The following is a 23314-nucleotide window of genomic DNA, read 5'->3' on the forward strand; positions in this document are numbered from 1 at the left end:
AGGCGTGATTTCTCGGAACAATAGTCCTTAACATTCCAGAGGGAAGTCCACTTCTAGAATGGCTTGTTACTAGCTTTTTCCCAGTTTCGTCAGCCTCCTAATACAAGAATATGAAATAAATTGTGCTATGCGTTCTCTCAAAGGAAAAAAATGACAAATATTGATGATGTAGACTAGGATTAAGATAACCTTCAATTGAATGCCAGCTGCCGTATTAACAAATAAGTCTTGTAGTCACACATGCGTTGTTTCAGACCTGTAGCCCTACATCAATTTATTATAAGTGCGTATTAAAACCAGAGTTTAACTTGAAAAAATCTATTATTGAGTGCGCTGAAACTAGCGCTTTCAGTCATAACGAATTTACATTAGAAAACTACGAGAAATGAATGATCACAGATAGGCCTACTGATTTCAGAGTAAACCAGTAGGATAATATGTTTGTTTTTCACTAGTCAGTATTAGGCACATAGTCAATATGAAAATGTCAGGAATTCAATTTAGCCTCCGCTACATTGCCCACAAGAACACTATTTAAGTCGAGCAGACTACTAATGCACATCTCCGAAAACTTTCATTCGTTGTACGGTACCATCGTTAAATTTGCTCTCATTCACCACCTCCACATTTCAACCATTGGCTGGCCGCGGCTCCTCAGTACCAATTGGATGCTTCGTGTGTCTGTCACAGAATCATAACCTTTCAAGAAGTTTTCGTCAAGCAGCAAATGCATTCAGCGGAATCTTTTTTCTCTATTTTGTTGCTAACTATACTTTATGTTAAAATTTAGTGAACATTTTGACTATTTTGACGCTGTAAAACGTGGAAAAGGTAAGCTGAAAACTTACGATTTCAAAAAGCTAAATGCCGTAAGCATCATCGCTGTCTGTCGCTGCTCAGTAATTGATCTGTCTAGCCTACTTCTGTAGCCTACTGACATAACTATATATCCATACAGTAAACGCTGACCGTGTGACGTTAAAAGTCCATCGTGGTTGGTGATTTTCTATTTAAAAAAAAAGGAAAATCATTACGTGTTTTGTAGCCTACGTTTGTATGCGTGTGGGGCTCACTCTTGGCTAACTGCCTATACAGCAATGCATTTTAGACTGTAGTCTATGCTATGTATATAAACTATCAAATTCGTTTTGAATGGTGTGGCAGATGTTACGTTGTTCCGCATAGATGCCAACATCTGTATGTGCTGTTGCTAAACCCAAACGCCGAACTGGGTGTGCAACTAAAGAATGGCTTAATTTAGGCTATTCGGATATATGAGACTATGACCTATGATGCAAAGCTTGGGTTGAATCTATATTTGCTTAACTATGTGAATCCCATCTCTTTTATAAAAAAAGACATTTACAAAGACTGCGTAATTGTTTATGGGATGCACCTTGACGTCTGGAGACGAATCCAAACTGCTTCTCAAAGGACCCGCTTAGTTTGGAACGTATTCTGGGGGAAAATCCAGGGACTAGCCTAAATTTGGAGTCAGAGTTGTGTAATTTATACAAACGCAGATCCGATGTATGCGTGTATTGTGTGTCTACAATGGTTGGGCGCGCAAGTTCTTTCTCGTCGGTTCTAATTTGCTTTTTGGATCAGCTGGTCAGCTGGAAAATATCCTCCCTTTACTCCAGACAAACGGCCGCTTTTACATTGTGGGGTTGGCAGTTTTCTTCGAAACGTGTGATTACTAAGGCATTCTTCAACTTTTGCGCACTCTTTACGGTGTGCATATATCAGGACTACGGTATTACGTTAATTATAACCTCCGCTAGTCGCATAATAGACATTAGGAGTGATTCGATTGATTTTAGACTAAAGCAGGTTAAAATCCTCCACACCCATCTTTGACACTGCTTGTATTTTATTGGCTTCGTTTCCCTTATTTACGGTAGATGACTTGATTGATTTATTTGCGTACGTCTATAGTAACGCCTATAGTTAAACAGGCTTCTACTACTTTGCCTTGACTAAGTAATGGCATGGGATTTCACGTCCAGACTAAGTGATGAATGTTTTATTACAACTTGCATTCTTCAGATTGGTGTTGAAGTGATGAGCTTTCAACAGAATAAATGAATTTGCAAGCAGGAAACAGTCAGGTCCCGCAACTCCACCATTTGGCATGACTTGTTTCATAGGACAGGATAGAACAAAAATAGAACAAACTTATCTCGAGTTAAAGGGGATTGTGCCCTTGTGAAATGATAAACATTGCTGAGAAAGAAGAACAGCAGTTTATTTATTGGGATTATTTTTCTCTGTGGATGTGAAGGCATACATTATGAGATTCTCAGATAATGAGGCCCCTCATTAACTTTTGTTTTCTCTTGTTTAAAGTTGGAGTATTGATCGTTTGTACCTTTTATAATATGAAATATCACAATGTTAAGATGCCAAAGAGAACAAAGCGCCTCCAATATTTGAGCTGGCACCACAAATTGTGTGACTATTTATTGTGTAAAGCCAATGCAATTCAGGTTACTAGGTTATTAGGAACACTTGTACTTTATTGCACCTACTTATTCTTGCCTTTATCTAATCAGTACAATGCATACAATCATATAGATATGGGTCAGGAGCTTCAGTTAATGTTCACATCAACCATCAGAATGGGGAAGAAATGTTTGAGTATCTCAGAAACTGCTGATCTCCTGGGATTTTCATGCACAATAGTCTCTAGAGCAGAGGTCACCAACCCTGGTCCTGGAGAGCTACTGGGTCTGCTGGTTTTTGTTTTCACCTTAGAAACAGCACCCTGTTAAGACCCAGGTAACCAGGTGAGGTGAGTTAGCTGTGAAATCATCTGCTCTAATTGATTAATTAAGTGCAGAGTAACAGCAAAAACCAGCAGACCCAGTAGCTCTCGAGGGCCAGGGTTGGTGACCTCTGCTCTAGAGTTTGCAAAGAATGATGCAAAAAAAAAAAAAATCCAGTGAGCAGCAGTTCTGCAGACAGAAACACTTTCTTGCTGAGTTTATCTGTATGTTTTACAGATGTGGTGCTTGATGTATACTTTTAGTATACATAGAATACCAAAATTGTATGTTTCTATTCTAGTTTTAGTTCTAGTTCTAGTTCATTTTATATCGAAGGTCAGAAGTAAATGGGTGTGATAGTTGTTTCAGCAACTTGAAACAACTTGACTATTTTTATTTAATTGCTATCCCTTTGCTTGTATGACACTGATATCCTACACTGGCAGAAGCACCCATACATGATTGGCTTGGAATCAAATATACCATGATAATATAACATGATATGACTGGGCTATATTGCCATTTCTGCAAATAAAGCCTTATTGCTTTTATGCCTGTTTAGCAAAGTGATCTAATTTTGTTTATATTTAGCTCTGTGCCTAGTTAAGTATGAGTCTTTAAATTCTTTCCTTCGTTTATACTGTTTTGGGATGATGCTGTGATTGCTTTGGCACCCCCCCATACTGTAGTATACCTGAAGTGTGTACACCCCTTTGAGGAAGTCACCTATCCCCCACAGGGCCAGACTCACAGCTGACTACAGACGGGTGCTCCTGATCGGAAGTGGCACCTCTCCTATGGACGACTGGTAACCTGAGGTGCCTGTCTGGTAAGTAACCCCTGGGCTGTTATGTGCTATGGTGGGACAGAAAAACATTCTGATCATAGTTCACTAATGACATACCTTCTTAGGACTCAAACAAGCGATATCTATATCTTTTTTTAAAATATATATATATAATTTTTTAAAGTTTTTCCCTTTTTCTCCAAATTTGGTAGCCAATTGTACCCTGTCTAATCCAATTAGTGTTAGCTGGGGATACACCGCTTATGACCCCGTCCCTTCAGTGGCCCAGAGGGAGAACGACACGCCTTCTTCGCGCCGTCTCGGCACACAGCCTGCGACCGTATCTCCGAGGCGCACCGGGGTGCACGCACGTGGCGATCCCTATTGGTCCCTGCTGAGTCCGTCCCTCGGAGCAAGCCAATTATGAGAGCCGAGCAAACTCAGCTTTTGGCAGGACCGGGAATCGATTGACACGCCTTCTTCAAGCGGTTTACCGTAGCGATCGGGGCACTTTTTATACGCGGCGATCCTCCCCTGCCGATTCCCTCCCCCTACCGGGGCACAAACCGCCGTCCTCTGCTTGTGTACATGCGTGGAGCTGACGCCTGCGTCACGGTCCGATGCCGTGACCGCACGCTTGTCTTTGGAGCTCTGTCGCCGCTTGTGGCGAAGGCCAGTCGGGAGTGAGCCACTCGGGATCCTCTAAGTTCCATAACACGAGAACCACGATGGCGGGGGGCCTCCGGAATTTCCTTCCACCCATTATCTTAACCCGCTTATCCTGAACAGGGTCGCAAGGGGGCTGGAGCCTATCCCAGCATACATTGGGCGAAAGGCGGGAATACACCCTGGACAGGTCGCCAGTCCATTGCAGGGCACACACACCATTCACTCACACACTCATACCCACGGGCAATTTAGACTCTCCAATCAGCCTATCCTGTATGTCTTTGGACTGTGGGAGGAACCCGGAGTACCCGGAGGAAACCCACACGAACACGGGGAGAACATGCAAACTCCACACAGAGAGGCCCTGGTCGACCGGGATTCGAACCCAAGACCGCGGGGTGAGGCATCCGTGCCGCCCCCTCCAGAATTTGAGCAGGCTTAATAAAAGCCGTGCAGGCGGACGGTAATGTCACCAATGCAATTTTTATCCTCTACTAAAACGCTCGCTGCCAGAGGTCACATTTGTTTATGTAGTGTCATTGGTTTATATTCAGGGCAGTTTTTTTTTTAAACTGCCTTGTTGAACTTTCTCCGAGACGCATGCAGTCTCCTGTGGCGTCTTTTAACTTTGTAGTCCACCGACTGAGCTGTGCAGTTGCTGTGCCAGACGGCTGCGCAGCTGACACAGCTAGCGCAGGTCGACCGGAGGTGCCTTGTTGACTGTATGAATGGCAATTATCAGAAATTCACTTTTCCAGTCGATGTTGTTACAAGCATGGAAAAATAATACATATTTAATGTATAAATTAAAAATATCAGACCTTTAGAGGACCACAAAGTTAGAGTTAGAGTTCTATAAAAAACTATATTACTATATATGTATGCTATGTTGGATGACAGTTATATGCTATATTGGATGAGTTTGGCAAGACGGTGCTGTCCAAATACCAGACTAAAAGGCTACGTGGCTTGAATATCCAAAGGAAGACAAAGAATGTTAATTGGAAGGATCAAAAGAAGCCAGCTATCTTTCAAGCAGTCTGTTGAGGGAGCACTGCAGGTTTAGCATGTATCCTCCACCGAAGCCTTAGCCTCCAGGCGAGTGACTTTGATATTCTACCCCAGGAATGGGCAACAACTCCAGTCCTGGAGGGTCACTGTGTATGCAGGGTTAACTCCAGTCCTGGAGGGTCGGTGTGTATGCAGGTTTAACTCCAGTCCTGGAGGGTTGGTGTGTATGCAGGTTTAACTCCAGTCCTGGTGTATGCAGGATTAACTCCAGTCCAGGAGGGTCGGTGTGTATGCAGGTTTAACTCCAGTCCAGGAGGGTCGGTGTGTATGCAAGTTTAACTCCAGTCCTGGTGTATGCAGGATTAACTCCATTCCGGGAGGGTCGGTGTGTATGCAGGTTTAACTCCAGTCCAGGAGGGGCAGATTGAACTGCTGTTGAATCCCTTTTAAAATGTAATCAGCTGCTTTTCACAAGACGAGACAAATTCCCAGAACTGCTTTTGGAATACCACACGTCTGCAACCTAATTCTATTACCAGGCAGTTCCTTAGCCTGTCAATGTTGGGGATATGTTTGTTGGCATTAATATGTAACTTGGCATTTTTCTTCTTGTTGTACATATTTTTCATAGGCTCTGGCTATTCAGGCTGTTTTGTCTCTTATACACAAGGGTATGATTAGATAGATAGATAGACAGACAGACAGACAGACAGACAGATAGATAGATTACATTCCCAGTACAACACTAAGATTGAGACATGCTCCACCAACTCTCTTTTGCCTTTTATAACATAATTTCATGAAATACTGTAAAATATGTATGGGATTTAAACAGAGCTGTCCACATGTCTAGAAATATGTATGTTTTGCCACAATTTGAAACAAATAGTTGAGGAGTGGTTAACTTTAACAAGGGTATAATAAAAATAAAAACTATGAAACTGCAAAGATCACAGCCAACTCAACAGACTTATTTGAGAGATTTATTTTGGAGGATATGTTTATTGTGTGCCACTGGCAACAAAAAAATTACATTCATACAGCTTATGGACGTCTCCAGCTAAACACAGTGCAGCAAACAATACAGTTGTGTAATCAAGGTTAAATATATTTAATGTTGAATATATTCTTGTATTTTGAATGATATTTGCACAGTATGACAGCTGCAAAGCCTTTTAATAAGTGCACTTCATAGATCTCCGGGAAATCAGTAAAAAGAAATCTGAGAAACACAAATGATCTCAATGATGGTAGATTCATGTCGACATCTCTGTGGTAGAGAGACTGATGTTTCCATAAGCAATTTTGGGAAAAACTTGTTCATTTGTGCACCACTCAAACAATGCAAAAATATGTTTAAGTTAATCATTTCTGTGCTCTGGGCATGCAATTTTACACAGAGTACAAAGGGTGCTTTAGTGCAGGCTACAATACTCTTCTTAATGCCACAGAAGTCTCTTGTCATAATGTGGTGTCACAGTAACCACCAGGCTTTGTTGTCAATGGAAACCTGATGTTTCTACAAAACCTATTATTTAATGTATGTGAATGTCTTCTTCTTACCACCACTGTCTCAAAGGCTGTGTACGCAAGCATAATCACAGTCATGCTGATAGCAATATGTCATGCTCATTTTGAAAACAATCCTGGTGCTGCAACAACACGAATTACCATTGAACTGGCCAAACTTTTGTTCAAAGCTGAGCGTGTCGGAGCCAACTTATTATTTATACATGTGAATCTGTTCTCATGGAAAGTTAATGTTTTTAATGTAAATGTGAGAAGTAGTTCAATTTGGCTATTCATAACATTTGTGGCTTGCTTTCATACTTTCGTTCATAGAGAATGAATGATGATTGAGGGGGATTTTAATGTGGCCATTGTTTGTAGGGTTTTGTACGGGACTGCCCTGGAAGGACCTTTAGTATAGTGCTAATTCACAAATCCAGCCACGTCATTGCACATTCACAGATGTCATTGTTAACATTGAATCAATTAAAATTTCAAATATGGCTCTCCGGGCGGCACAGATGGTGCAGTGGGTAGCACTGCCGCCTCACAGCAAGGAGGTCTTGGATTCGAATCCCCGTCGCCCGGGGCCTCTCTGTGTGGAGTTTGCATGTTGCGTGTTTGCGTGGGTTTCCTCTGGGTACTCCGGTTTCCTCCCACAGTCCAAAGACATGCAGGTTAGGCTGATTGGAGAGTCTAAATTGCCCATAGGTATGAGTGTGTGAGTGAATGGTGTGTGTGCCCTGCGATGGACTGGCGACCTGTCCAGGGTGTATTCCTGCCTTTCGCCCAATGTATGCTGGGATAGGCTCCAGCCCCCCTGCGAACCTGTTCAGGATAAGTGGGTTAAGATAATGGATGGATGGATGGATATGTCTCTCCAGTGAAATACAGCTTAAACATCTGCGACTGGGCAATAAACGTGAAGCAGTGTTATAGTAGCCAATAGTGAATGTGTACTAGTGTAGTTCCACTGTAATATTGAAGAACTGTTTTCATTCTGTATGGATATTGTAACATTTGGGTAAAACCCACCCCCATGTGGTTTATGATTATGTCCGGTCTCATTGGCTGTCTGAAAACAGTTTGAGTTCAAACTGCATGTCCGCTTGATGGGTCAAAAGCTGGCCTTTACAAAAAATTAGGCCTCTCTCTCTCTCTCTCTCTCTCTCTTTCTCTCTATCTCTCTTTCTCTCTTTGATGGCCAAAGGTCATCATGTTTTTTTAGGAAAATAAAAATCATACCCTCTTCCTTGCATATATGCAGTTAATGAAGCAGTTCAAGCTGGATGACTAGAGTTGGGAAAATACCCGTGAATGTGGCCTAATTATCATTTCAGGCTTCACTATCTCACCATGGAGACAGAATGAAACTATTCGGTTCCCTTCTTCATTGCTCCTAAGTGTCTTTAAATAGGCATCTGTTCCTCAGTCACTTCTTAAGCTTGGCACGCACAGCGCCGATTTGTCCGTTACTCTTCACAACGTAATCAATATTGCATTTGAGGTGAGGCTTTGAACCATTACATTACATTACATTAATGCCACTTGGCAGACGCTCTTATCCAGAGCGACGTACAGTTGATTAGACTAAGCAGGAGACAATCCTCCCCTGGAGCAATGCAGGGTTAAGGGCCTTGCTCAAGGGCCCAACGGCTGTGCGGATCTTATTGTGGCTACACCGGGGATCGAAACCACCGACTTTGCGTGTCCCAGTCATATGGCTTAGCCACTACGCGACAGGCCGCAATAGGCTGGTTTCGCTACAGGCCGAACCAGCATATTGAAGGCACTGTTGGGATCTCACGAAACAAATAGCTCTGCACTTCCACTTTCAGTGAATCTCAGCCAGTCGGTTTCATGGTGAGATGAAGCTGCGTCAGACAGTGTTCCCCATTGTGCATCTCACAACCCCTGGGTGCCCACCCCCACCCCCTGTTCCCCCCGTTTGATTCTGTGACATTTTGAGTGCTTGACTCCAGTGCCATTGGGGGATGGGGAATGGGAAATTGGCTGGGGGGGATGGGGGGGGGGGGACAAGGAGACTTCAGAGAATTTTCAGACTGCATTACTTAACCACAGAAGTGACATAAAGCCTCATTGTGAGGAATTGAATGTGTCTCATTGTGTGCGGACCAGAAGAAGGGGGCTTCAAGGGATGCAGGCAGTCTGTCGGGCCCGACGCTGTTGACGGCTGTTTTAAGATGGTCTTTAACATCATCTCAAACTGGTACTTATGGAGACATCTGCACTGTACTGTAGGTGTTTCAGGTTGTTTTGGAGATGCAGAGGTGTGGGGCTGTGGGGGAGGGTTTGGTTATAGTCTTTCGGGGCCGGCACGTGATGTTTCTTTGCAGGGCCGTTGTACTGGTCGGCTACTCCCGTGTCATGTGAGGGGGGCCTCACGTGAGTGTGTGCGTGAGTGTGTGCGGGAGTGTGTGAGTGTGTGTGCGTGAGTGTGTGCCTGAGACTGTGTGAGTGTGTGCGTGTGTGTGAGAGTGTGTGCATGAGTGTGCGAGAGTGTGTGCGTGAGTGTGTGCGTGAGTGTGTGTGTGTGTGCGTGAGTGTGTGCGTGTGTGTGTGCGTGTGAGTGTGTGCGTGTGTGTGTGTGTGTGAGTGTGTGCGTGTGTGTGTGTGTGTGAGTGTGTGGGTGAGTGTGTGTGTGTGTGTGTGTGAGAGTGTGTGCCATGAGTGTGTGCGTGAGTGTGTGCGTGAGTGAGTGTGTCCGTGTGTGCGTGAGTGTGTGCGTGTGAGTGTGTGCGTGAGTGTGTGTGTGTGTGTGAGAGTGTGTGCGTTAGTGTGTGCGTGAGTGTGTGTGTGTGTGCGAGAGTGTGTGCCGTGAGTGTGTGCCGTGAGTGTGTGTGTGAGTGAGTGTGTCCGTGTGTGCGTGAATGTGTGCGTGTGTGTGTGAGTGTGTGCGTGAGTGTGTGTGTGTGTGTGTGTGTGTGTGAGTGTGTGCGTGAGTGTGTGTGTGTGAGTGTGTGCGTGAGTGTGAGTGTGTGCGTGTGTGTGTGTGTGTGCGTGTGTGTGAGTGTGTGCGTGAGTGTGTGCGTGAGTGTGTGTGTGTGCGTGTGTGTGAGTGTGTGCGTGTGTGCGTGTGTGCGTGAGTGTGTGCGTGTGTGTGAGTGTGTGTGAGTGTGTGTGTGTGAGTGTGTGTGAGTGTGTGTGCGTGAGTGTGTGTGAGTGTGTGTGTGTGAGAGTGTGTGTGTGAGTGTGTGCGTGAGTGTGTGTGTGTGTGTGTGTGCGTGTGTCTCAGCTGAAGTGCGCTCACGTCACTCCCGTCTGTTTCTGCAGCCCTTGTTCTCGCCTGTCTCTTCCCCCTTTGTGTTTTTCTTTTTTCTCTCTGGCCTTCAGGAAGCCACTTCTGGCAGTTGCGATGGGTTTTCTGGCAGAATCAGGCCCTGTTTCCTAAACCCAGACAATGGGAGGTATCCCGGGGGGCCGGGGGGTGTTCTGGAGCCCGTTTCCCGTCAGGAAACTGCAGATTTACCCCAGCAGCTGAGTGCAGCCGACCGCGAGAGCCAGCTCTGCTCGGGTCTTGAGCCGCGCGACATATCGCATATTTCTCCTCATCGAGATGTGAGCGTGCGATATCAACACATCGCAAAGGACTGCTTGAACTGCGATGAATAGTACTCATTTAAATTAATGTTAAGTTCTGTTACATTTATTGGCGGTTCATGCGCAATTTGTTCAATAAAAGCATGTTGGAAGTAATGTATTGAATTTGTTTTATTCAGTGGGCATAGGCTATTCATTGTCTGGGGTCTATGTTAGCAGTGTACCTAATGCAGAAAAATATTAGAACTGTTCACACTTGTTTTTTAATAGCAAGTCATATCGTTATCGTACTATTCAACGACGTTACTGCATATTGCATATTTTCCTCATGCCGTGTTGTGTCTCCAGTTTGTTCTAAGTTCAGTCAGAGCAGTCTGACTGTACTTATGTGCCGTGCCAGTGTGTGTGTGCGTTTGTGTATTTTTATGCGGTCGCTCGCATACGTGGTTTCAGGGTTGTGGTGTTCTCTCTGGGCCTTGACAACATCTGTCTAATGTATCCTGGATACAGAGAATGGCACTTGTGTTCTAGCTTGCCCGTGCAGTTCTGAATGCACTGTGTGGGGCTACGGTTACAGTCTGCTTTAATCAATTTCGAGGATATACTTTCTCTCGGCATCTGTGCCAGGTCAGAATGGTAAGCGAGTCAAAAGCGAATGCAGCGCAGTTATCCAAAGGTAATTCGCTCCATACCGTAGCTCGGTCTGACTCCCGTCTCCAGCAAGTGCAAGCCACCGGACCCTCTGTTTCCTTTGGAGGGGAAACAGAGGTGGATGACATCAGCTTTCCAAAACACAAGTTCCTGCTGAGCCCTAGCACTTGAGGGGGGTGGAGTGGGGCATTTCCTGAGGTTTGCAAAACACAAATGGAGAACCATTGTGCTAATGAATCAATCCTCAGACACCAGTACTGTTATGAAAGGAAACCCTGACCCTGTCAGTAATGGATAAAGGTCTATTACAGGAATGTACTGTTGGAAAGAATCAGAAATGTATTTAAATGTAGTTTTCCTGGACTGTTGAAATTGCTTGTCCATCCGCTACCTGTGAAGGTTGTTTGTGCTGGTGGGATCTTTTGCCGTTTGTGCCCGGTCACATACGTTGACATGCGTTTTCTGATCGAAAGCTGTATGTTTTCGTTTGTGTGTGTATGTACCTTTGTGTGTGTGTGTGTGTGCTTGCATGTGTGCATGCCTGTGTGTGTGTGTGTGTGTATGCGTGTCCGTGTGTATGTGCGTCTGCGTGCATGTATGTGCATGTGTCCATGTTGTGTAAAAGCAGAAAGATGAGGGGTACAGAGGAATGCGCTTCCCCCCCCCTGCCCTGTAATTTAGCGGCTGACATCTGCCATAGGAAAGCGCATTTGCACACCTCCGTGTCTGCCGGGACTGGGCGTCTTGGGGAGGGGGAGGCGCGGTGGGGGAGGCCCGGTGGGGGAGGCGCGGAGGGAGGCCCAGCTGATCTCCAGAGCAGGTGTGGGAGCCGGCAGCCAGGGTCCAGTAAGGCCGGCCTGCCGCTGCTCTCTGTCTTACACCGCAACAAAAACATCTGTCTCCCCAAGAGTTGCAGTCTTGTCATTTTTCTCGAGTGGAAAATACTAGCTCGATTTACATTGCTGTTTGCTTGACAAGTGACATTTTCTTACCCCATTGGCAAGTCTTGAAATGGGTAAGCCTGTCTCACCTCAGTGGCAGGTTTTTGGCAAAATAGTCATATAATTTTGTTATTTAACTGACGCTTTTATCCAAAGTGACTTACAGTTGATTAGACTAAGCAGGGGACAATCCCCCCTGTTGCAATCCCCCCTGGTGCAAGGGCCTTGCTCAAGGAGTTAACAGCGGTGTGGATCTTACTGTGGCCACACTGCGGCTTGAACCATCAACCCTTCCGGATCCCAGTCATGCACCTTAGCCACTAGGAGTATAAGATACTTGTCGAGACCGACATATTCTTTGGTTTCGCGGTGTCTGCAGAGTTTCCATCTGCTTGTGTGAACGGGAGGTGACGTGAGGGGACTGGCCCGGGGCGGTGTGTTTTAAAATGGCCGCAGGTGGCGTGACCTGCGGTGGGGGCAGGACTGCCCTGGACGGGCTGACGATAACCAGACCAGTTCAAGCTGCCCTTGACACGGCCGGCCCAGTTATCTGGGGCAGCGGACGGCATTCCTCTGCGACTGGGAGGGGAGGAGGGCTTGCACCGTTAGCCGTTTCACTCATTGAGGTCGCCATTTTAGCGGTGCTCCTTATCGAACTCAGTGCAGTGGTCATGTGTGCTAATCCATGCCTACGTACCTTAAAGGCATGCCTTCCCGTTACCTTTCCCTAATCTGAGGTGGCCTGGAGTTACGCGCTGTGCAGTGTCGGCAATGAGCCTTGTCGTATTCCCGGCGCGTCTCTCTCTCTCTCTCTCTCTCCTGCTCTTTCTCGGTCTCACTCGCTCTCTTTCGGTGGTGGAGCCCCCCTCACTCAGTTATTTGAGGAGAACCTGCTGCAAGTCCCATCCTGGTGATGGTGGCAGGATGTGAGAGGGAAGTTGTCCCTGGAATGTGCCCGGGGCTGTGTGTGCGTGTGTGCGTGCGTGTGTGTGTGTGTGTGTGTGTGTATGGGGCTGTGTGGAAACAGAGATGTGTGTGTGCGTGGGTCTGTGTGTGTCTGGGGCTGTGTGGAAACAGATCTGTGTGTGTGTGTGTGGGGCTGTGTGGAAACAGATCTGTGTGTGTGCCTGGGTCTGTGTGTGTGTGTGTGTGTGTGTGTGTGTGTGTGGGTATGGGTCTGTGTGTGTGGGTGTGTGTGGTTATGTGTGTCTGCTGCTTGTGTGTGTGTGTGTGTGTGTGTGTGTGTGTGTGTGGGTATTCGTGTGGGTGTGTGTCTGCTGATTGTGTGGAGGCTGCGCTCTGACTCCAGCGGCTGTCTGTCCACCTCCTCCAGGGGGATGTTGTGAAGGGCTGTGCTTTGCCAGAGGAGCACGGGACTCTGAAGGAGAGCCCAGAGAGGAGCGACAGAGGGGACATCTTTATGCGTCTGTGAGAGGGCGTGCGAGGGAGGCAAGTCTTTTTATTTTTGCTTTATCTAAAACCTTTGTTTGGAAAGATTCCTTTTTTCTGACGACGCTGTTGACACAGCAGAAAGGAAATTAAAGCTTTTGTATCCTCTATTACCAGTGACAGCTACAGTATTAAGTTGAGAATAATAGTTTTTTTTATTTTAAATTCACTCTGGCATGCTGCTGAAATAATGTCTTGTCAAATCAAATCAAATCAAATCCATTCTGTTTGTATTGTGCTTTTTACAGAAAACTGTCATAAAGATGCTTTACAGAATATCTCCGTTTACTGTGAGCATACTGGTACTTCTTCATCTTTCTCTGCTTCTGTTTTTCCTTACTTTTCCCTAAATTTTTCCGTTCCCTGTTTTGTGGGGATTTCAGATCTAAGAAGCTCGGGGGGTGTATGATGTCATGGTAAATTCCCTTCAATAAATCTGGCAAAAGACAGGTACAAAAATAACCCTGTCATTTATCATTATAAACCCCTTTCATACGTCGAGAGAACTACTGCTTGAGCCAGTCGGGGAAAAGTGCAGGATGTATTCTGGAGCATACAAACACTGTTTCCTGTTATCACTAAACAGATGTGCTCTGGTCTTGTCCCATCTACCCTATACTTTAAAATCATGTGATTTAGTTAAAGATTTAGGATAAAAGACACCCCAGTGACCTGCTTTTGGAGGGGCCTGTATGAGTGTCATTGGAGAGGCTGTATTTTTCCATGTAATTTGATTTCCTTTAGTTCTTATTTTTCCTTTTTCTATCTTCATCTCGACATACCTCCTAAAATAGGTGATAGAGCATACATACATAACAACACACACAGCTTACAGGCACAGCCATTGCACACAGAACAGTGCACAGGAGCAGTAATTTCGGGAGTGACTGAGTGTCCTCTCTCCCCCAGGTGGGGAGCTGACCGCCTCAGGGGTACAGAAGAAAGGTTGTGGTCCAGGAAGATGACTCAGGTTAACCAGAAGCTACCTGGTAAGCAGCTTCTGTGTGGTCCCAGTACTTTCTCTTCCCGCTGACCAGAGACGGCTAAGCCTAATGCGTTGTCTGTATTTTCCAGACCTCGGTGCTCCATTCCTGTACAGCACACAGGAGGAGGTCGATCAGGGAGGATCCTATTCTGTCCAAACTCCCTACGGCTTCCAGCTGGACTTGGACTTCCTCAAGTATGTGGAGGAGATTGAGAGCGGTCATAACTTCCGTCGGGCCCTCGTTAACCCTCGACGAGGATCACGGGGCACCAAACTCTCCCAGCGGAGTCCCGGGGGAGGGGGCCGCGCCAGTGGGTGGACGTCCACGGAGTCCCTCTCCTCCGTAGCCAGCGAGGACGGGCGGGTTCCCCCTCTGCCTCCGCCGCGGAACCGCATCGCCTCGGCGCCCTCCGAAATGCACCTGCTCTCGCCGGTGGCCGTCCTCAGCCCTCCGCTCTCTGCTGGGCCTCTGAAGGTGCCCCCGCCGCCCCCGGCGAGAAACCCCAGGGTGGAGAAGACTCTCCTGGAGACCAGTCGCCGCCTTCAGCAGGAGCAGATGCATCTCCAGCACGGGCCGCCGTTCCAGCTCGCCGACCCTCCCAAAGCGGGTCCAAGAGAGCCAGTACGGGCGACCAGCATATCGGCCTCTTCCCAAATCTCTCCTGCCGGCTCTTTCGCCCAAGATGGCCACCCCTTACGCCCATCGTCCGCCTCTCCCAGCCCCTCTCAAATCAACTGGAACAGGGTCAGTCCTCACACCTCCGGCAGGAGCACCCCGGCGTCTGGAATGGCGCAGCTCACGCCGGGACAGCTCCAGACCGTGCGGGAACAGATGGCGGCGGCCCTGCGGCAGCTCAAGGACATGGAGGAACGAGTCAAGGGGGTCCCCGCTCTGGAGAGAGAGGTGGCCAGGCTTCGCGCGGAAAAGGACCGACTGCTTGTGGAACTGCGAGAGAAGACCGCGGTGGGGACGAACGACAGGCAGCAGCAGCAACAGTCTCCGGCTTCAGGGAACGGCGCCGGAGAGAGAGTGGTGGCGGCAGAGGGCCCAGGACGCTCAACCCCGACTCCTGGTCAGGGAAGGCCCAGCAAGCTGGTGGAGCTGAGGAGACTGACGGAGAAGCTTGGAGGCAAGGATGAGAGAGACGGCGAGCAGCCAGAGAAAGTTCCGGCGCCGGAAAAGGTGTCGGTGGAGAGAAAGTCCGTGGCTGTCGGGGACGACCTGCCCCTCGAGGACGGCGTGTTTTACCGCCGTCAGGCCATGAAGGAGAAGGCCGTGAACACGTCCGTGGAGGTCTGCGAGAAAGGTGTCGGGACGGACGCGACGGCCACGTCTGAGGTGGGCGTGGAGGCCAAGGCGGAGACCGAGGACGCCTCGGTCTGGGTGATGGAGTCGTTGCTTGGACTGACGAGTGAGGCGGAGAGGGAAATCGACACCCTGCAGGACACCATCAGGTTCCAGCAGGAGTCCATACAGGTCCTCGAGGGCCGACTCAGTCAGGCCGACCAAGAGCTGGAAGACCTGCGAGCTCAGGAGGAGCAGAGGAAGTCCAGGGTAATGGTGGAGAAGGAGGTTCTGGTCAAACCGGAGACGGCCAACGCCGAAGTGGAAACCGAACCCTCCGATCTCGGTGCCCCGGCAGACGGGAGTCTGGAGAAATGTATAGACACGCAAAGTGTGGCGGTTGAGTGCTGTCCTGAGGTTGTAGATGTGGGTGTGGGTCAGGACCTCAGGCCTCAGAAGAGTGACCAGGGCACTCAGACTGACCCCGAGGAGAGTGTCAAGGAAACAGCCCCAGCTGCGGTGACCAGCACTGGTAGCCAGTGGGAGAGCCAATACGAAGAGACAGAAAAAGCGGTTGAACATAAACCACCAGTCCCTGCACTGAAGAGGAGACAGATGACCATCACTGAGTGCGCCGTCCTGCCTGCCACGGACCCAGAAGAAAGAGAAAGCTGTGAAGAAGGGCCTGTGCCTAGCAGTCCGGCTGTTGGTGAGTGCTTCCTGCGTGTGTTGTTCGCTGCTTTGGTGTTACAATATTCCAGCTAAAAGACACCACAGTAATACTCCAGGCAGTACAGTACAATTATTTGGCTGACAATTTTTATCCAAAGGGACTTACAGTTGATTAGACTAAGCAGGGGCCAATCCTCCCTGGAGCAATGTGGAGTTATGGGTCTGCACTGATCTTATTGTAGCTAAAACTGGGGCTTGAACAACCAACCTTCCAGATCCCAGTCACTAGGCTATAGGCTGTCCATAAATGCAAATATGCATCCAAAATAATAATGCTTCTTCTGTCTAAATCAAGAGGTTAATGTCCTCTGATAGATGCAATTCATGCCCATAGTGGCTCAAGGCTTGTTTGTAGAAGTAAATGAGTTGTGTACTGGGAGTCGGTGGCGGAAACACAGTGCCACTTGTGGTGACTCTTCTGTACTGCAGGTATGCTGAAATCCATCATGAAGAGGAAGGATGGGAGTAGTCCCGGAGAGGCTCACAGTGGCAATAAGAAAAGCCTGCAGTTTGTAGGAATCCTTAATGGCGGGTGAGTAATATTTCCCTGGACTGTGCCCTCTTCAGCCATTCAGCTTTGAGACAGTCATTAGGCAGGCTTTGACGAATCTAAAAATAATGATTAAAACAAAGTGCTATTCATATATTGTTCTGTAATGATAATTTGATGTTTCCCAGTGGCAAATCTAAGTGTAGAGTGCTGGCTCGCCATTAAAAAAAGGGGAGTTTGTTTTTGAAAGGGTGACCTATAAAGATACTATTCACAGCTGGAATGTCTAACGAGGCCAGATAATGGCATGTAGCCTCTTAATGCTCCAGTCAGCTTCCAGCTATTGAAGAGGAGATTTCATTTAAAAAAGCAGTCACATTGCAGTGAGTGCAGTGTGAGTTCTGGCATCTGTGTGTGTGTGTGCGTGTGTGTGTGTGTGTGTTTGTCACAAAGCACAGTGCATTTTGCTGGTTCATATGTGTGAGGACTGGGGATCTTAAAAAGGGAAAATACCCATTTAGATACGAATCGACCTCAAGTGAAGAAGACGACGAGGAAGATCAAGACGGCAGCTCCTCGGAGGGCAGTGGGGCAGGTGACGGTTCTGACAGCAGTGAAGACGAAGAGGTGGTTCAGGAAGAGACGTCGGATGAAGAGAGGAACATCAATCTGGATGAGAGTGACACCGACGTGGAGGATCGAGCTGGAGCTGAAGATGAAGATGCTGAGGAAGACGAGGAAGTGGTGAAAGAGAAGTAGGTCTCCCCGGTTGTCGTCTTGAGAGCCCAGTTTAGAATATCTATTTGACATTTCGAATTTGAATCACTTGTAGCGTGATTTGTGAAACAGCACAAGCAGGGCTCGTCTCTGATGGAATGGGGTCTTTTCTGAAACAGGTTTGAGCTGAGTTTGAAAATGCGTGAGGCCTGTCTCATTCTGAAGAACCACCTCAATGACGATGCCACAGCCCTGAAGAGTAAAGAAGTGGTGGGTATCCCAGCATTCCACTCTACATAACTGACTTTGAATGTTCTCGCATCATTTTTTTTCCCCAGAAGCACTAAATCACTATCAATATTGATGTATGGATATGTCTATTCAATAGATCAGTGGTCCTCACTCCTGGTCCTGGAGAGCCACAGGGTGGGCTGGGTTTTGCTGTTACTCAGCACTTAATTGATCAATTAAAGCAGTTAATTACACAGTTAACTCACCTCACCTGGTTTCTTGGGTCTGAATTGGCTGCTGATATTGAGGTGAAAACAAAAACCAGCAGGCCCTGCGACTCTCCAGGAGCAGGAGTGAGGACCACTGCAATAAATAAATGCTATGGCAAGGACTGTGTCATGAACGTACAGCTGTATGTTGGAAGAGTGGCGTGGTACCTGTGCCTCTGTGTCCTCAGCTCTCCAGCACGCACTCCGTGCAGTTGGAGTGGTTCCGCGTGTCCAGTGCCAAGACGGCCCAGCCGTCCCGCGTGTCGGATTACCTGATGGCTTTTTCGGAGGTGTCCCCGGCCCTCCTGGCGCACGTGGTCAACATGACCGACGGCAACGGCAACACCGCCCTGCACTACAGCGTCTCGCATTCCAACTTCACTGTGGTCGGGCTCCTGCTGGACACCGGTTGGTGCCAAGAAATGTCATGATGTCACGGGGCGGGCATGTGAAGTGGCCGGGACCAGATCCTAAAATAGTGTTAGGGGAGGAGGTGCCCGGACACAGAAAAATAACAAAATTCGGAGAGTGGTTTTGCCTAAATTTGGTGTGCCCGTGGGAAGTTTTGGAAATTTTAATGCAGTCGAGCAATATGATTTTATAAAAATGAGAGCAGCACCTTAAGTGCTGAAACGCGTGGTTTAAATGCCATTTCAGATAATGATATTAGTTTGAATCCAACTTCAAGAGTTTGAACCATATTTTTGCCAATATTGATACTGTATGCAGAGAACAGTCCGTTCACTGTTTGCGTAGTCTCATTGCCGTGCGGGTTTATAAGGAGGTGTGTTGTTTTGTGCAGGTCTGTGCTGTGTGGATCAGCAGAACAAGGCTGGATACACAGCCATCATGCTGGCCGCATTAGCCTCCGTAAAGGAGGAGAAGGACATGAAGGTGGTTAAGAAGCTGTTCAGCCAGGGCAATGTGAATGCCAAAGCCAGCCAGGTGAGGGCCTCCATAACGAAAATAGTTTTTCACCAGCGTAGCCTTCTGAGCAGGATTCAGCCTGGCCTGCTGCTGTACCTGCCTCAGCTGAACCCTGGACAAAAACAATTGTGATGAAAAGAGGAAAAATGTCCATTTGTGATGTCTGATTAGTGGGATGTCCACCATGAGTTAAGAATCTCATGGCTGTGGTATGATGTTGAGTGAATTGATAGACTTTAATTTGTTTTGCTTTATCATTGTTTCTGGGTATTGCCCAGAAACAATGATAAAGCAAAACAAGTTAAAGTCTATTTCTACCACAAGGATGCACTGATAGCTTTGAAGGAAAGGCATGTCACAAGACTCAGATTTGGTGTTGTTCCTAAGGGTCAGTATTGAATCAGATTCGTTTTTTGTCGATGGGTCTTGTTGTCGAGAAAGATCTTTCCGGCAGTCAGAAAATTTAATTTCAAGTCCCACCACCCAAACCAAACAAAGTCGCTGCAAGAGCATCACTCCAAAATAAATTTCAAGGCACTCTCTTCTAGAAGAATGAAAAGGCCTTTATTTCAGTGGCTTATGCATGGCACGTATTAAATGCACACGTACGTGCTGTGGCATGCTGGCATTCCTCATTGAGCAAACACGGTGATGGGTCCAGTTAATGACATGGGGGGGGGGGGGATTTGACAAATTACCAGATATGACTGTATAAAATTACTGTGTAAATATGCTGTATTAAGCTGTAGACTGACGAAGACCATTACGAATTCCACCTCATCGTTCAAAGAAATCCAAATGCCGGTTTGAGCCATACTAGTAAAGGTTAGAATGAGGTTAAGTAAAGGTTAAACGCTACACCCCCCACATTGGTGAATCTAGTGACGTGTTCTGTGCAGTGTGGAGTTTCTGAATGAGCCTTTTTTTCGGTGGAGCGGTGCGGCGTGTTGTTGACTCACCGGCGGCCGGGCTGTGTGCAGGCGGGGCAGACGGCGTTGATGCTGGCGGTGAGCCACGGCAGGCAGGAGATGGTGCAGTCGCTGCTGAAGTGCGGCGCCAGCGTGAACGTGCAGGACGACGAGGGCTCCACCGCCCTCATGTGCGCCAGCGAGCACGGCCGCACCGAGATCGTCTCCCTGCTGCTGGAGCAGCACGACTGCGACATCTCCGTCATGGACAACGTGAGTGACGTCGTTAGGAGACCTCCCGCACTCGCAGGACACCGCTACGGTTATTTCTGTTTGTGTGATGTTTTTTTTTTTTTTTTTTTTTGTCAGCCTGCTGTAAAATCCAGCTGTGCCAGCTCAACCAGCTTGGAAATTGAGCTGGTCAAGCTGGCCATTAGCTGGTCTAGCTGGGTATGAGCTGGTCAACCAACATGACTGAGTTGGTCACAACACTGGTCTAACTGCATATGAACTGGTGATCCAGCTTGATTTCTTTTCCAGCAGGGTACACTATTGCCTACAGTCAAAACATACATTTAGACACCAAGGGCCTGATTTACTAAGACCTTCAGCGCATGCAAAACCTAATAATGCAAACAGTGATTGTTGTACAACCAATGGCATAACCAATCATTGGTTATTGGAGGGGGGGGGGGGGGGGCCTATAGTCTACTGGCTAAGCTTGACTGAGACCTGGAAGGTTGATGGTTCAAGTCCCAGTGCAGTCACAGATCAGTGCATCTGTTGGGCCCTTAACCTTACATTTCTCTGGGGGGGGTTGGCCCCCACTTAGTCTAATGAACTGTAAGTCACTTTGGACAAAAGCGTCAGCTAAAATAACTGTAACAGTTATTATTGGTTTTGGTCATGCTGATAATCTTAGTGCATCAGGCCCTATGTTTCTCACATGACTGACAGTATCCAGATAAAAATTACTGATCAGACCTCACGTCTAAAATATCAGTGTTCCAAAAGCCAAGTTTGGCCGGTTCACGTGGGGCAGCAATAATTGGCTTGCTGCTCCAGAGGGAGGGACTTGGCAGGGTTATTAGATTGCCGCACAATAAGCACCTCGGGCGCCTCGGAATCACGGCAACGGGCACAAGACGGCTTGAAGAAGGTGTGTCGCTCTCATTCGGGCCGCCGAGGGACGGGGTACGGGCGGTACATCTAATACGACTACCTCCAATTGAATCAGACGAGGTACAATTGGCTACCAAATTGGGAGAAAAAGGGAAAAATCTGGAAAAAATTTTTTTTTTTTTAAATATCAGTGTGTGTATTCTCTGTTCTTGGTATTCCTTGCCCAAGTTCTATTTCTGAAAGAGACAAAGCTTGTGGCGATTCTGATGTTCGTATGTAAAGAGTTGGCTGGTCATTTCAACCCGTATTCTGACCGAGGAAACAGGTCTGATGTAACAAGGAGAAAGGGAGTCAAAAGGGAAGAGTGTGGAATTCCTTCAGGAGTTGGGAATTTGTGAGCGCAAGCAAAGGGGATGTATGCTTATTACCAAAGTCAAACCCAACCCAAACCTTTTTGGGTCTAATGGGTGGTTATTGTAAAAGTCAAGATTTTCTGGAGTGTAAGTGGAGACTCTTGTTGAAAATTGTGAAACATTTCATACGTTTGAAAGATCAAACATCCCTTTGATGTCTTACTCTCTTGTGCCTTCTCCCTTTGAGTTTTGTACCAGGTGCAGCCCATTGGTTTTGCAGCGACGAGGGCGTCAGAAAGACCTGAACTTGCTGTAGATGAGTGTGGCTGCTCTCAGTACTGACTCATGGAACTGTTGAGGGTGTTGACAGCCATTAAGAATCCATGGGTTGGGTTTCAGAAGGACACAGCTGGACAGTCGGGGTGGGGGCGGGAAACGGACTGGAAATGTTTTTATGCACGGCAACAATTGGCTGCAGTTATTTCAGGGGAACTAGCTAGCTAGCTGGCTCAGGGTTGAGTCACAGTTCAATTTTCTGTGGTCTGAACCGTTGCTTTGTGTGCCAGGAACTGTAGCCAGGAAAAGGCCTCATCGGCGAATGACCCGTTCCTCCACTCCCTTTCCACACTCATTTTTAGGATGGCAGTAACGCTCTTTCTATTGCCCTGGAGGCCTCCCACAATGACATCGCTGTGCTGCTCTACGCCCACATGAACTACTCCAAGATTCAAGCAGCTGTGAGTTTCCTGCCTTTCTAACATTTATGATGTTTTTTGGCTCCTGTGAAGTAATAGGTCATACCCTACGCCCAAAAAAAAAATTAAATGAGATCAGTTGAGGGGGGATTCATAGAAATAAAACGGATCAGTAAGATCCTGAAGTTGCTCAGTCTTTGTGTATTATCACGGCAATAGGGAGGAGGCAGGAGGCTGGGCATTCGTGCTTCTTTTCACAGACCCTGCACTCTATAGTTACTTAGAAGGTGTGGTTCTGTGTTCACTGGAAAGCCATCGTTTTTGTGCCTTTGCTCCATGTAGCAACAGTGACCCCTAGAGCATATTCCATCACATAATGATGCCTACAAAAGCTTGTAATGTCCACTGAAGCTCAATTTCTAATGTTAAAAATAGGTAGGATACTTTTACTCTCAAGGACCCATGTAGTCATGTTGACATAAAGCTCTGCCACATTTTGCCCGAGTGCAGGTTGAAGAAAAGGGTTCCAACTGAAAATAAGATTAAACCTAATTAAAAAAATTTAAAAAATAATAATCCTGGTAAAATATGCTAGCAGGACATCTGGAAGCATAACATTTAATGCAATTACTATTAATTAAAAATGCTCAATAGATTTAATTATGAATAATAATGCACTCTGATTTAACAGGCAACACCCAAGGCTCTCCCAAGAAGCCCTTCAAGTCCCCAGAAGATTTGACCTGCAGCAAGTTATTGTCGAAATGGAAGAGCAAGGATAACTGGATATGAACTGAAGGAGCACCATGCTAGCTCTACTGGAAAACTTAACTGTTTCTATATAAAAATATGTATTTATATAATGTCATAATTCATATACTCTTAATCAGTTATCTGCCATAAATACATTATACTGGTATTATATACTGTACTAATCAGTTTCTCACCTAATCCCTCCATTTTCAATAGAATGCTGAATCAAAATTGTTTTTATTGCATTTATACAGTTAATTTCTTAAAAACATATCTTCTGCTCTTGATATCGATTTTCTCATTGAGGCTACAGAAGAATGTACTGCTGAACAAACCATTTGCACACATTTACTGGTTAAGATCTAGGATTTGTATTTCCAAGCAATTTTTCTTGTCTAAAATGTATAAGGCCAAAGACCGCAAGTATAATTCTGCACTGTTTGTGAAGTGTATAATCGTGTTTCTATTTTTATTAAAAATAAACATTTATTTACTTACATA

The 23314-nt window shown here is 46.7% G+C and overlaps 1 protein-coding gene across 6 annotated transcripts; it reads left to right on the plus strand.

Moving 5' to 3' along the window:
• The first annotated feature begins 681 nt into the window (after positions 1-681).
• kank3 (KN motif and ankyrin repeat domains 3) lies at positions 682-23314 on the plus strand. Of its 6 annotated transcripts, none has more exons than XM_061238531.1 (14): positions 682-831; positions 3508-3597; positions 13231-13346; positions 13595-13648; positions 14256-14335; positions 14421-16325; positions 16778-16880; positions 17360-17593; positions 17735-17825; positions 18244-18463; positions 18858-19000; positions 19963-20163; positions 22004-22102; positions 22752-23314. In XM_061238531.1, exons 5-14 carry the CDS (start codon positions 14308-14310, stop codon positions 22800-22802), a joined length of 3075 nt encoding a protein of 1024 aa, XP_061094515.1. In that variant the 5' UTR covers positions 682-831; positions 3508-3597; positions 13231-13346; positions 13595-13648; positions 14256-14307; the 3' UTR covers positions 22803-23314. The 6 variants fall into 6 exon arrangements, with proteins under 6 accessions (XP_061094515.1, XP_061094514.1, XP_061094512.1 ...); XM_061238530.1 differs by having other exon boundaries at positions 13595-13636; XM_061238528.1 differs by lacking the exon at positions 13595-13648 and adding an exon at positions 13730-13762.

The sequence above is a fragment of the Conger conger genome, chromosome 4, assembly GCF_963514075.1.
Source record: "Conger conger chromosome 4, fConCon1.1, whole genome shotgun sequence".
In the NCBI taxonomy this organism is placed as follows: domain Eukaryota; kingdom Metazoa; phylum Chordata; class Actinopteri; order Anguilliformes; family Congridae; genus Conger; species Conger conger.

What these genes read in the sequence shown, in the direction of transcription:
- kank3 (XM_061238528.1), top strand. An exon ending in GCCTAGCAGTCCGGCTGTTG is followed by an intron (nt 16,326 to 16,777) that starts GTGAGTGCTTCC and finishes TCTGTACTGCAG; the next exon opens with GTATGCTGAAATCCATCATG. An exon ending in ACTCCAAGATTCAAGCAGCT is followed by an intron (nt 22,103 to 22,751) that starts GTGAGTTTCCTG and finishes CTGATTTAACAG; the next exon opens with GCAACACCCAAGGCTCTCCC.